This window comes from Tetrao urogallus (assembly GCF_951394365.1).
Source record: "Tetrao urogallus genome assembly, chromosome: 8".
NCBI lineage: Eukaryota > Metazoa > Chordata > Aves > Galliformes > Phasianidae > Tetrao > Tetrao urogallus.
In genome coordinates, this window is record NC_136821.1 from 29,133,256 (window position 1) to 29,146,567 (window position 13,312).

The 13,312-nt window shown below is 47.7% G+C and overlaps 1 protein-coding gene across 1 annotated transcript; it reads left to right on the forward strand.

Moving 5' to 3' along the window:
* Positions 1–3,797: 3,797 nt before the first annotated feature.
* Positions 3,798–4,631, forward strand: TSSK6 (testis specific serine kinase 6; the record flags this gene model as incomplete). Its single annotated transcript, XM_079539410.1, has 1 exon — positions 3,798–4,631. One exon carries the CDS (start codon positions 3,798–3,800, stop codon positions 4,629–4,631), a length of 834 nt encoding a protein of 277 aa, XP_079395536.1.
* Positions 4,632–13,312: the final 8,681 nt, after the last annotated feature.

The window sequence follows — 13,312 nt, forward strand, 5'->3', positions numbered from 1 at the left end:
ATCATGAAAGCAGCCTCTCACAGCTTCCATACCTTGTACAGATCTCCGTAGCCATACTCTTTCACTAGCAACTTTCCAACTTTGCATACCATAGACTGTCATGTCCTAATTACAGAGCTCTGCGGCACTTAATTGGGCAAAAATTAATTACAATATGTGCCAGACAAGTAAACCTCCTTCTGAATACATAATGCTCTGCAATGAGGTTCTCCACAGACAGGTAAGTAAATCAGTAGAAGGAAGAGATTTCAGAGGCACTCATTTGGGATAGCTAAACCACAAAACACTTAGCTGCTTTTCTAACTTAATTGTATTTGGATTTAACTGCCATAACTCAGTGTGGTAATAAAAGCTTCTAATTTCCCCAGTTTTCTCTTGACCCCCATCACCACACAGCTCCATTTCCACCAACCCAAGAGGGCCCTGCTGCATTCAGCTGTGCCCAGCAGTTCTTGGGCTCTTCACTTCAAGTCTCACAACCCACTCTGCTCCGGTTATATCCAAACTTATTAATGCTCTTTACTAGTTTATTCAGTGCTTATGGTTCACTCAGCTCTTCTGCCCACTGCAAAGCATTATTTTGCTATGAAACACATTCTGAGATATATCCTCGAAGCAGTTCACAAAAGAAATCAGGGAACAAAATAGTCCCTTAGGAGACTTAGGGAGTGACACCTCCAACCAGGCTCTCCGACACTAAAGAGAAAAAGCTGATGAAAAGCCCCAGGCAGCTGATTTTCCCTAGCTCTCTATTAAGCCAGGCTTACCACAGGTATGAAAGCGTAAAATCTCAATCTTCACTCCTTCCAAAAGGGATTTTGGTACAGAACCAACAGGAAAACCCCCTACTCCCCTAACTGTGGGATTGGTCCCTTTTGTCTCTCACTTCAATCTCACTGATTGCCTTCAGGCTTGAGATTTGGCAGGTGAAGCCCTGCAATGCCAGCTGGGTCAGCCAATTATCCCTTTCTATCCTTGACCTCCCTTGGCACCTACTGAGGTGCTCAGAAGCTGCCCAAGGGACGGTGATGTGGCCCACTGCCATGCACCAGTTCCCAACTCCTTGCTTCATGTTTTATATCCCCCATATGATTTAAACTCTCATTTGCATGAAGAGATGTTTCTGGCACACTGGGAGTGCCAGGTTCAGGTTTCTCTTTCATGGCTGAGCAAGCTTAGGTAATCAAATGGATGTCCATAGCGTTTTTTGTTTGGCATTCAGTGCATCCTGATGAATTTCTAGATCTCTTGTAGGTCCTGCAACTAACTACACAGATTTGTTGTGTTTGAACAGAAGGACGTGGCACTGTCACTGCTGCCCAGAGGAGCTGTGGATGTTCTCTCCCCGGAGGCACTCAGGGCCAGGTTGGATGGGGCTCTGGGCAGCCTGATCTGCTGGGTGGTAACCAGCCCACGGCAGGGAGATGGAACTGGGTGATCTTGAAGGGCCCTCCAACCAGAGCTGTTCTGTGATTCTCTAATATGGGTAAGATCTGAGGGCAGAGAGCTGCAAGGATCACATCTGCTGTGAACATCAGATCCCCTCATCTACTAAAGGTGCAAAAAAAAAAAAAAAAAATCAGAGCAAGAGTATTTCAAGCAAACACCAATCCCTGAAACATGCAAGGAAGGAAACAAAAACAAACAGCAACCTATCACCAAACGTAACTTTCTACCTGCACCTTGGTTTTTCTCCAGTGCCAGTGCTGCTGTTGCTGCCAGGAAGGAGCTGTGGGCCCATGGCAAACCCCAGGCTGCGGTTGTACATGCACGCTCACGGCTTCCATAAAACACTCAGAGGTGAGGCTTTGCACTTAGCTCCTTTTGCTTCTGTTCCTTCGGCTTTTCACGTCCTTTTAATACCAGCACCCAAAATAACTTCACAGTTTGATTCTGCAGAAAAGGATCAAGGGTAGCCACAGCGTCTCAGCTTCCGAGACAGCTTGTGCCTGGTGTGCTTTTCCTGGGATCAGGCCCATTTTTCCAACTGCTCAGACATCACACAGGCCAGAGATCAATTACCTGTGAATAGCTCACTGCGCAGAGCTTGGCAAATGGGGGGCAAATGACACTGCTAACAAAATGAGAGCACTTACCAATCATGTAATGTACTTTACTGGCTACACCCCTCTTCAACAAGTGCCTGAACCTGCTGCAAGACAGCCTCTGCTGTCATCCGTCGGCATCGCACAGAACAAACCCGTGTACCGCCGGCTTAGCCGGCAGTGTACAGGAGGGGGAGCATTTGCTGCAGGATGTGCTGTTTCCCCATTGCCAGCTGGCCTTGCTTTCCCGGCCCCTTGGAGGTACTGCGCCGCTGGTGCACGGCACAGGGCTTTTTCTCGGTTACGTCATTCCGGGGGTTTCAAAGAGCTTTCCCATCAGCGAGGATCTTACCTGCAAGTTTTGGGACATACCTATGACATGAAATTCCCACTATGCTATAGCTACACAAACATCCTCCCTTCTGTCAGATCTCGGGATGGCATTTTCCTGAGATATACTGCTATCAAGAAGGGAAAGGAAGCCTGGTGTAAGCCTTTTCCTTTGTGAAAAGACATTGCTTTATTCATTCAGTTATGTTTAGTCACCTCCAATTCCCAACTCCTCTGAGAAGCACAGCTGCAACCCCTGCTGAAGTCACTGTGGTTGTGATTCACAGCCTAGATGGAATTGTCAGGAATCCACCATTCAGAAGGCAGAAATCCCAGCGCACTTATTGCTGGCCTAAGCAGAAAGAGACCCTTGGCCCCAGATGAATTCTAGCACCAAAACAGTTGTCAGGAAGGTGCCACCTCTACCGCCATACCACCAACAAACTCCTCTGGGCTGACAGAATAAAATAGGAGGCATTGCTTTTGGAGCAGCCCTCATATATTCAAAAATCAAAAATAGCATTTGGCTTTGTATTCAGAAATACGGACATTTTGTGGTCTTAGGCTCCTTTTTATAGTGAGAAAGGAAATGCGTGCATCACGGGGAGGCACTGGTCTGTAAGCAGCACTGGCCAGAAGTAGCTATTCTTGTGGATGAGGAGTGCTGCAAAGGGAGGAAAGACCATTCCTGCTCTGGGCCCCAGCTTACAGCAAGAGAATGCCTCGTTTTTATCACGTTTATCAATTCTGATTGAAAGAGAGGGAGTGCAGTTCCAGGTTCAAGAAGCTCAAGAGCTGCTCTTTATGAAAGATAAAGCTCCCCATCCATGCCTCACGGAGTCAGAAAGCTGCCTAGAAAACCTTTCCCTGCAATGCTGTAATCAAAACCCGAATACTTACATGTGGCCACGTGGCTTGTAGCTAGGGATGGAAAAAATCTCTCTGTGTACTTCTGATTTTAATACAACCAGTATCTTGTAGAAGATAGGCACGGATCCCCATGGTGATTGCTTGTCCCAGAACACTCATGTTTAAACTCTCATCATCAGACAACCCCTATTTCGAAAACTCAAGTGAGGAGCAGAAAAAGGTTAAAAAAACTGTAAAATATTTGGTTGAACTAGAAGATCTTAGAGGTCTTTTCCAACCGTAACAGTTCTGTGACTGAGCAGTGGGTGTTCTCCCCCTATATGTGCACAGGCATGCAGGGGCACTGAAGAGCCATGGGGACCCACCTCACACTCTTGACATCACACTTCCCCACAACTCTCTACTCCATCACAATGCTGGGTGAGTCCTGATCCCCACTGTGCACCTGTACGCAGGAAGGTGAAGATCAACCATTGCCACACATCATGTATTAAGACTTGAAGCCCAGGAGCAAAACACGAGCTTTGCTAAAGCGTATTGTAATCACCCAGCATGCCAAAAATCAGTGCGGGTGAGAAGGCGCTCAATGAGCTGGGCTACAAGCTGGGTCAGACCTTAGGGGAGGGCAGTTTCTCAAAGGTGAAAGCAGCCACCTCTACCAAACACAAAGTCCCCCTGGCCATTAAGGTGGTGGATAGGCGACAAGCTCCCCCAGCCTTCGTGTACAAATTCTTGCCCCGGGAGCTTTCCATTCTACGCAGGATCCGTCACCCCAACATCGTGCACATCTTTGAGCTCATCGAGGTGTGCGACGGGAAGCTCTACATCGTGATGGAGGCGGCAGCCACCGACCTTCTGCAGCTGGTGCAGAAAATGGGCAAGATGCCCTGCGTCCCTGAAGCCCGGGACATCTTTGCACAGATTGTGGGGGCTGTGCGCTACCTGCACGATCGCAATCTGGTGCACAGGGACCTGAAGTGTGAGAACGTGCTGCTGACTGCCGACAGCCGCCGGGCCAAGCTCACCGACTTTGGCTTCAGCAAGGAGGTCAACGTCTACCCGGACCTGTGCACCACGTTCTGCGGCTCAGCAGCCTATGCTTCCCCGGAGGTGCTGATGGGCGTCCCGTACGATGGCAAGAAATCCGACATGTGGAGCCTGGGGGTGATGTTTTTTGTCATGGTGACCGGCCGCATGCCCTTCAATGACACCAACGTCCGCAGCCTACCCCAGCAGCAGAAGAAGGGGGTCCTGTACCCAGAGGGAACACCCCCATTGCCAGGGCACTGCCAGGCCCTCATCTCCCAGCTACTGAACTTCAATGCGGAGCGCCGGCCTGGCGCGGGGCAGGTGGCCAAGAACTGCTGGCTGAAAGGAGACATCTGAGGGACAATCCTTGCCGGAGACCCCAGCGTGGCAGTCACATTTTAGCACAATAAATACTGTAGAAGAAAAGCACATTAGCAGTTTCTCGATCGTTTTGGGTGGCAGAATGTGAGTGGGATTGAACTTAAACTGCTGGCGAGACAGTGTGGTGGTCAATAACGTGGTCAGAGAAGGTAGTCAAACCCCTCCACAAAGGAGATAAATGTGCCTGCTGTGGGGTTGGCTTTAAGCCCTGGTGACTGTTGAGTGAGGGGTTAGAGAGCAGCATAAGGCTGCTTATGCCAGAGTTGGCTATTTGGTCACACGGGGGGTCGGGTGCAAGCTCTACCAGCAGCCTTGGTTACCACCAAACTGTGATTGAGCTTTAGATCACACAGAAATGTCCAAAAACCCAAGTTTAGAGTAGAATCCTTGAAGATGACTCAATAGCATTACCAAGCCAAAAGTTTTGGTGTGTCTTCAACCAAAGTCTTGCAGATACTGATTCTTGCCAGCATTTGAAATCTCTGCCGAGAAAAAGCTGATGAGAAGGAAATGCCACTGGCAATGGGGAACACTGAAATGGGAAATGGGGAAAAGTGTAACAGAGAAGTGCTTTTCTAACACCAGATTTCTAGCTCCCACACTAAGTTACCAATTAATCTGTAATCCCTCCCCATATCCACTGTATAGCCCAGCTGTCAAGCTTTCAGATGGTTAATTAAAGGTAGGAGCTGGCATCTGAAATGCACTTTCATGAGATCTTTCAAGTTCCAAGCAAGTTCCAAGCAAGCTTCCACTGAAGCTGAAGTCAAAAGGAAACTTTCCTGTTGGGTGGTCCACTAATCCCGGTGTCATTAGTGCCCTGTGAGCTAACATAGCACAGCCCTGACAGGGGACGTCTGAAACGAACAGAGCCCACGGGGTTCTGCTGGAGGAGAAGGAAACAGCTTTTGTAACACAAACATTTTGGGTCTATTAAAAGCAGCAGTTTAAGTAGAACAAGATGTGGTGGCAGAGTCAGCCCTGGGCTTTTCAGCATGTGGGCTGCAGTGAATTTTGCCACCACCAGACTGAAGATTTATTTTATTCTCAGCTGCAGAATAAAACTTCATTGCAGCAGCAAAGCCCATCACAGAGTAAGGGATGGGATGGGTGTCCTGAGGCCTGTGGTTGGGGAAACAGGCTTGGAAAGAGGAGCGGGTGATAGGAATGGGAAAGAATAGAGAAATCAAAGGAATGCAGGAAGCATGGATTTCGCAGTGGTGAGACTTTCAGCAAGGCTCTTTTTCCTGCTAGCCCTCATCTCCAACACCTGCGTTGCTTTTCTCTTGCAGTGACTGAAACAGGGCTATTGCCTGCCTCCTTCTGACAGGCACCACCCAGGTGCTGCTGTGCGGCCGTTTGAAGATGACAACTCCATGGTTGCCAGCCCATTGTTACCTTACACCAAAGCTGTGCCAAAGAGCTCCCCCCTGAAACTAGAGCATGTGAAAACTTCTCTAGCAATGCAGAAAAGTGAATGATATCCTTAGGCCATAAAACTTACCTTTATAAACAGCAAATAATGTCTCCAGGTCTGAGGCACTGCCATCTCATGAGCTTTCCAATGTTTCCACAAGGTGGGCTCAGAGATCTGCTCAGGTTGTGACACCTGTGTCTTAGAATCCCTGTGAGCGGCTCTCTGGTGTCTTGAAGAAACTTTACCCCATTTAATCAGTGAACTAACCATTCCAGAGACATCATCCCCGTGTTCAGCACTGTAGTGACTTCCTCCTGGTGCTCTGTGGTTTCAATCCAGCAGCATTTGGCCTGAAACATGGGCTTCATTCCACACAAATGAAAGGAGTGGAGACAGTGGAAGGAGAAAGGGGGCAAGCACATTCATATCTTGAGCCATTTCATTATATCAAGCATAATTAATAACAATAAAAGTAGTTTCACATTGAATAACAGGAAGTTCCCCATGTGCAGGATTTTCCATGAATCACATTTTCGTTTTCACAGCAAACATTAATCTGGGCACCAGGTGGTACATCTTATCCTCTCGTGTGACAGTGAGCAGACTGACTGCCTTACCTCAGCCAAGAGGATTGCATTTCACATTACAGTTTAAAACTTCCCTGGTCTCCAGACTTCAGATCAGATCGTGGATTTGGCTTGAGATGATAAGAAATTGAACAATATTTGATGGCCTGGAAAGACGTGAATTCTCTCTCCGACTGCTTCCAAGTCCATCTCATTTTATCTCATGAATGAATAAAAGGGCATACGCTACTACACAAGCAGATGGCTTTTTCCCAGTGCTGAATAAAGGATTCAGATTTCCTAACTGCACTTAGCACAGCCAGGAGGGCACGCACAGCACAGGACTGCAGTGGCTGCCTGCAGAGGCCAGGCAGGATCCATCCCCTGGATCTCCTACCAGCAGACAGATGTTTGCTCCCAGTGCTGCCATCCCAGGAGCAGCTCCCAGGGCCTTGCTGGGAGGGAGAGCTGCTGCCTGCAATGGCTGGCATTCATCTCCCAGCCTCAGAAGATCTCATCCCTTCAGCGAGAGATGCTGTGGGCACAGCAGAGACCTCCTGGGGAACCAGGCAATCTGTAGGTGGCAGCACTGAGAGCGGACACCATGGTTTACCTCCTCCATTTCCTAGCATCGAGAAGTGTTTCTGGGCAGCACAGCTCGCGTTGCGCTCTACAACAAGAGCAAGCCCTGCTAACACATAGGAAAGTAATTAAATGCCTCTTAGCAAGGCAGTTAAACAACAGTAATGAGACAAGGTCAACAACAGCGTCATCAGAGCCAGCATGGGAGCTGACAGCCCACAGAGCCCCGTGCTTCCTCACAGGAGTGTCTTTCCAAGGGGTCAGATCCCACCAGATGCTCTCGATCCTGCTAAACGATTTTAAAGCAGATAGCAGCTCCTCCGTGTGGTCACTTTGCCTGTCCTCCGTGTCCCACGTTGACCCTCTCAAAGCACAGCTGGCAACGCCGCTTTGTCGGTCGTGCAACTGCACAGCACTCTCAGATCTGCATGCTCTCCAGAGGGGAACAAACACGCCATTCCCATTACAACCTTAATTAAAAATACAGCTTGAGGGCTTGCTGCAGCTGACTTAGCTTTAGCTTGAACTCTGGCATTGGCATGGGAGGGGAGGAAAGGAGAGGGAGAGGTGAGGGAGAGGTTTATGCAGCTCACTAGCACTGGAGATGGTGAGCAAACAGCCTCACTCGGGAGACACCGGGCAACGCTCACTAATTACAAGCAAAATATATGCGTTGCTGTCTCAAGTACAGTGATAGTCCTTGGCTCCTCATTTGCATGTTTGTTAGCTTATTAATAAGATACGTGTCTCGGAACACCTGAAACACACCATCATGCACGTCTGCAGCAGGTCATTTATGAGAACAAGTTGCCTCTCTTTCTATCTCACATGCTTCTCCCCTGTCCAGAGAATGGTTCAAACCACACCATCCAGGGCAAACTGTAATTGATGAATAAATCTTGGAAAAGCAATTTTGCTTTCTGCACATTATGCAGACAATTAACTTCCCTGACATTGAGAGCCACATTTATTTACAAGTGATGGACCCAGAGAATTGCTGGAGGAAGGACCCATGGGACGGTTGGACCTACTGGAAACCCACAAAGAAATACATATGTATTTACATTATTCATATGGTTAGTGAGAGATATTTCTCTGCTTCTTCCTGCTCCAGAACCTGGAAGGAAGCAGTGCCACGAGTGCAGAGCTGGGCTGGGTGCTGCTGCTGTGCTCTTCATCTTTTTCCTTGCAGGAGCACATAGAGGCGACTGCAGCCGTTCCCCTCACACCACACATTCCATTTTATCTTTACAGAAGAAAAAGGAACATCAGTTGCTATCTTTCAGTAGATGCTATTGCAGGCAGCGCCTGGCAGGAAGGCTCTTGTGGAGACAACTGCACTGGTGGTTTGGAATGGAGAGCCACCCTGTCAGCAGATTGAATCTATTACAAATGCTATCCTCAAGACGTCATGTGGGATCCAAATTTCAGACCTGCAACTCAGCACATATTTTATCTGCAACACTCATAAAACACCCGCGTTCTCAATTGCACTCTGCTCCGTCTCTTTGGTTTTATTCTACCCTCAAATTTGCTGCATGCCCCAGATTGCAAAGAGGAGAGCACAGCAGTGCGTCAGATGCTCGGCGAGTCAGCACCACAGCCCTACAGAATACATGGTGCCAAGCTGCAATTTCATGCCAAAATAAGGCACAAACTGTAATTGTTGTCAAAGAAACACAAACTAAAAGCACGCAAAAGGTAGTTCTAGTCATGGGGATACTTTTCCAACAGTAGGTGAATGGACACCACCTTGGTTCTAACACTTACGTGCCTTGAGAGCCTGCTCTCCTCACAGATAAATGCAAATCTCTTCCACAGAGACAAACCCACAACGGCCAGGAACAGCGGGGAACAAAGCATAAGGTCAGCGCATGGGGAGACTCCATCAATGGGTCAATGGGCCATCCATCCAGCTGCCACATGGGAGCAGGGGCCGGAAACGTTCCTCGGAGCTGGTAGGAGAAGGACGGACTGTCATAAAAAAGCCCAGGGAGCCATGAAAGGCTGAAGAACAAAAAAGCAGCACATTGTGTCCAAAGCAAGTTCAACAATTTTCCCAGCTCGCTGAATTGTGGGAACTTTTGCTTTTCCAGGGAATAACTATGCTATTTTTAGCTTTTTTATTATACAATTTGTCACAGGCTGTCTCAGGAGGCTATCAACAATCGGTTTCAAACAGATCTGACCACAAACACTTCTCCACATGTGATTTAGAACATCTGGACCCACAGAGGCAGCTTTCAACGCATGCCAGCAGCGCGTTTCTTCTTGCTTCCATCCTCGCATCCGTTGTCCAAGCGCACGTAGGAAGCAGATTCAGACTCAAAAGCTACAGCCATACCTCTACGCTTTGCACTTACTTGGAGGAGCTGGGAGAAGAGATGTCGTGCCGCTGGAAGCAGAGCACAGTGCATTGCTGGTAGCGCATTCCAGGCATCGCCGAGCTGCCTCGATTGGTACGTCACATCCCTAAGGACAGGGGATGGGATCTGGGCCTGGAGGAGCGCCAGCAGCACGCTCACATCAATACTGCATCTGCAGATCAGGAAAGGAGGTGCATGCTCCTCTGCTACGTTCCAGCCGTGTGCACCAGATCTATGTTTGGTGCACAGGAGGCTCCAGCCATCATAGGAAACCTCGCCAGACAGCCTTTGTAGGTAGCGTGTAAATTCATGGAGCAGTTGTTCAATAAATTTGAGAAGGGGACGGGAAGATATGAAAAAGGAATCCAAGCAAATAGCAAAGGAAATGACATTATGATCCCAGCTGGAAGCGCTGTAATGATCAGTTTGGTGTCTGCATAGAAACCTGCATGAGAACGGAGAGATTCAGGCTCCTGTGGAGCCAACGAGGATTTAACATCAGCGGGAGGGGGGGGGGAAGGTTTTGCACAGTCATTAATTTTGTGTTCCTCTTTAACTTCTCTTTCATAATCCTCACATACGCAGTGCTATCACACAGCAGCCCACGTTCCCACTGCCTTCTGCCTTGCCAGTTTGGGTTCCCCGCAGCCGGCCAAAGCTGCGATCGTTGGACAGATGCTGTGGTGCTAACCCCAAACCAATCCCCGCGCAAACACCAAACACCATGGTGTGACAGCTCAGCCGGCATAGGAGCAGGAGGAAATCTCTCCCCTGCCAGTCACAGGCAGGTGCTGGGCATTACCTCCATGGGCAGCAGCTCCTTCACCACTGAGGACAGCTCGCCCTGCAGCCCCCACTACCAGAACCAGAACTGCACTGGGTACGTGGACTGTGGCCTTGTGCTTCAGCAAGACAGAGCACTTCAAAGTTCTGGATTTGAATCCCGCTTTGCTCCAATCCCTTTTCAAAACCTTTTTTTTTTTTTCCTTTTTATGCTTATTTACACACTACTTTAAAAGAAATTCCCTGTGCCCTAGCAGAGGGATGGGTCTCACATGAAAGCTCTGTGGGACTCACTGGGTGACATGGGAGAAGAGAACATCTGGCAACGCAATGCCAAGCATGAGGAGAAAGCCACACCAAGGGATGCCTCCAGTACTGCCACAGGCCAGGATTAGCGCTGTGCAAGTCTTCTATAGCACAGAAACAAAAATAGAGCCAATCTACAAAGGGCTTTGCTCTTCCTGGAGGACACTGCAGGTCCCCACCCACAGCATCCCAGGGTCTGGCAGCTGAAGAAGAAATGCCGTTTTTTTTGGAAAGGGTTTCTTCACCCCATTTCTACAGAAGAGCCTGAAGATGCAGCTGAAGCTTAAAACTGAACACTTCAGAGCAGCTCTGGCTCTCTAAGGAGGAGAAGGGTTTGCTTTGTTGCTCTGGGCAGGGAGCTGGATCCTTCAGCCATGTGTCCCAAGCAGGTCGCTTGGCCCCGCAGGGCATCCCTGGCACAAGGTGCTGAGTGGATGGATGCATGTGGTCCTCTTCATTTACACACTGACATTTTCCTGGCTTGCAGTCCTCCTTCTTTTCCCATTTGCTTCATTCTACCCTGAGAAATCCTACTTCCTACCAACAGAGAAAAAAAACCACTCGGGAAGGATCAAGAACCACATCCCAGAACGACACAGTTCTTGGGAGCCCAGCACATGATGAACACCACATGGTGTCCATCTAACAACACTTCCAAAATGCTGCCTTCAGACAGGAGAGAACACATCTGTGCCAGTAACAGGCTGGGTGTTAGCTGAGAACAATGATGTATTCACATTGCAGTAAGTTCCTGCTATTGGTTTAAAGTCAATAGCTTTTTCTATACCAGAAACAGCCGATTTTTTCTTTTCTTGCAGCACTGCCATAAAGCTAATGAAAACCCAGAGAATTGCCATCACAAGCCCACACTCATATAAGAAATCTCCATGAAGAGATACAGGATGCAATCACTCAGAAGGACCTTTCACTGCAATTAAAAGCTCATCCACAACTTTTGGGCTCCGTTACTAAAAATGAGATGATAATCCACAAGTGATGGTGGCTTCGATCAGACAGCATCAAACCCGAGCCTTCATGGTTAAACTTACACCAAGGTCCCATTCCACACCTATGGCAGCATGCACGTAAGTAACAGTCACAGTAAGAGCATCCATAGCTACTTTGAGCTTCTCTGTGTCTGTGTATACATGAGCTCCCTCCTTTTGGCACCGGGTTTAAAACCACATGGTTTGTGCTGCAATGTAATTCTTTCTTGCAGACTACAAGAAGGGCAGGCAGACAGCAGCTTGAGATCCGCGCAGTGCATCAGGCCAGCAGGGACCTCATCACAGCTGTGCTTCAAGTGCTTTTCTAACAGAAAGAGACAGAACAGGGAGAGAACGCACAGCAACAGAAGCTTTTCATGTTTCAGGCTTTGCTTTTGCTTTGTGTCAGAGTTTTGGGAAACACTGATGATACTGACAGAGCCAGCAAATCAGCTTGAAAGGGAACAAAGCACTTTTCATTAGAAACAGCTCTTGGTTAGAAGGGAAATAGAACATTTCCTATATATTCAGCTGAAACCAAGATGCCAGCATGTGGAGGCAGATAATGGAAGAAAATAACCTGAAGAAAGTAAATTGCTGCTTTACACTTCAGACATACACCTCTCTCCATTACCAAAGAACATCAAAGCGGGAGGGAAGGAGGACAGGAGGAAACGAGTCGGCTCACAATCAGATGTCAGTGTCTTAAAGGTTTAGGGTGAAGGACAGAGGGAAACTGTTTCTTAAAATCTCTTAGGACAGTTTCATCACTGATCATAACCAGAGGCAACCACGATGCTCCCACACTTTCCTAGCTCATTCTAAGTTGAAGTTTGTGCACCCAGCTCACCCCTGTGCACAGGGGAGCAGGAGTGAAGCTGGTAAGCCAGTAAGGAAGATACAGATAGAGAGAAAGCATAGGTCTAGGAACTGTTTTTTTTATTTGATTCTGGAAATTTTCAAGAAACCAAAAAACAAATCTCTTTTTTTTTTAAGCATCCTTGCCCAGCTTTCAGGTGGCAAATGGAAATTTACAAATAAAATGTTGGATGTGTAAGGTTAGCACCACAGGAGTAACTGTCTTCTCTTTACAGTTCCGTTTGATAGATGATAAAAGAATACACAGGAAAAGAAAGAAAAGCTGACCTTGCATTTTAATCTTCAACATCCTACATACTGAAATCTGAACATCAAAATGCCACAGCTCAATTGGCATATCCAAATCGTTCAGCAACACTCAGTCTGTACAGTATGTGACATTTCGGTGGCAAATGGCAACTATCACAACATACAGCCTAATAGGCAGGGCCAAAATGGTAAAGCTCCAGGAAAAGAAATAAAACAACAAAAAACAAAGCAAGGACACTAGTATGGCTATCACAACCTGCTGCAGAGATTGGAGAAATAAAAGGAATTTATGTGGGCCTGGCTGGGATGGGGTTCATTTCATGGGTCAATTACCCTAATGCTACCCTGCAATAGCCTCATTTCATGAGATAAACATGCAAATGTATCTAATCTAAACACTCTCACTTCCTACCTGCAAACTACAGGAGCGCATAAGGCTCTGACCGATTGTTTTCCTCTATTTGTATTCGTTTTAAAAGTCGTGGTTCTTACTGGAAGGTCTTAAAAGTTCTTCAAAACAGTT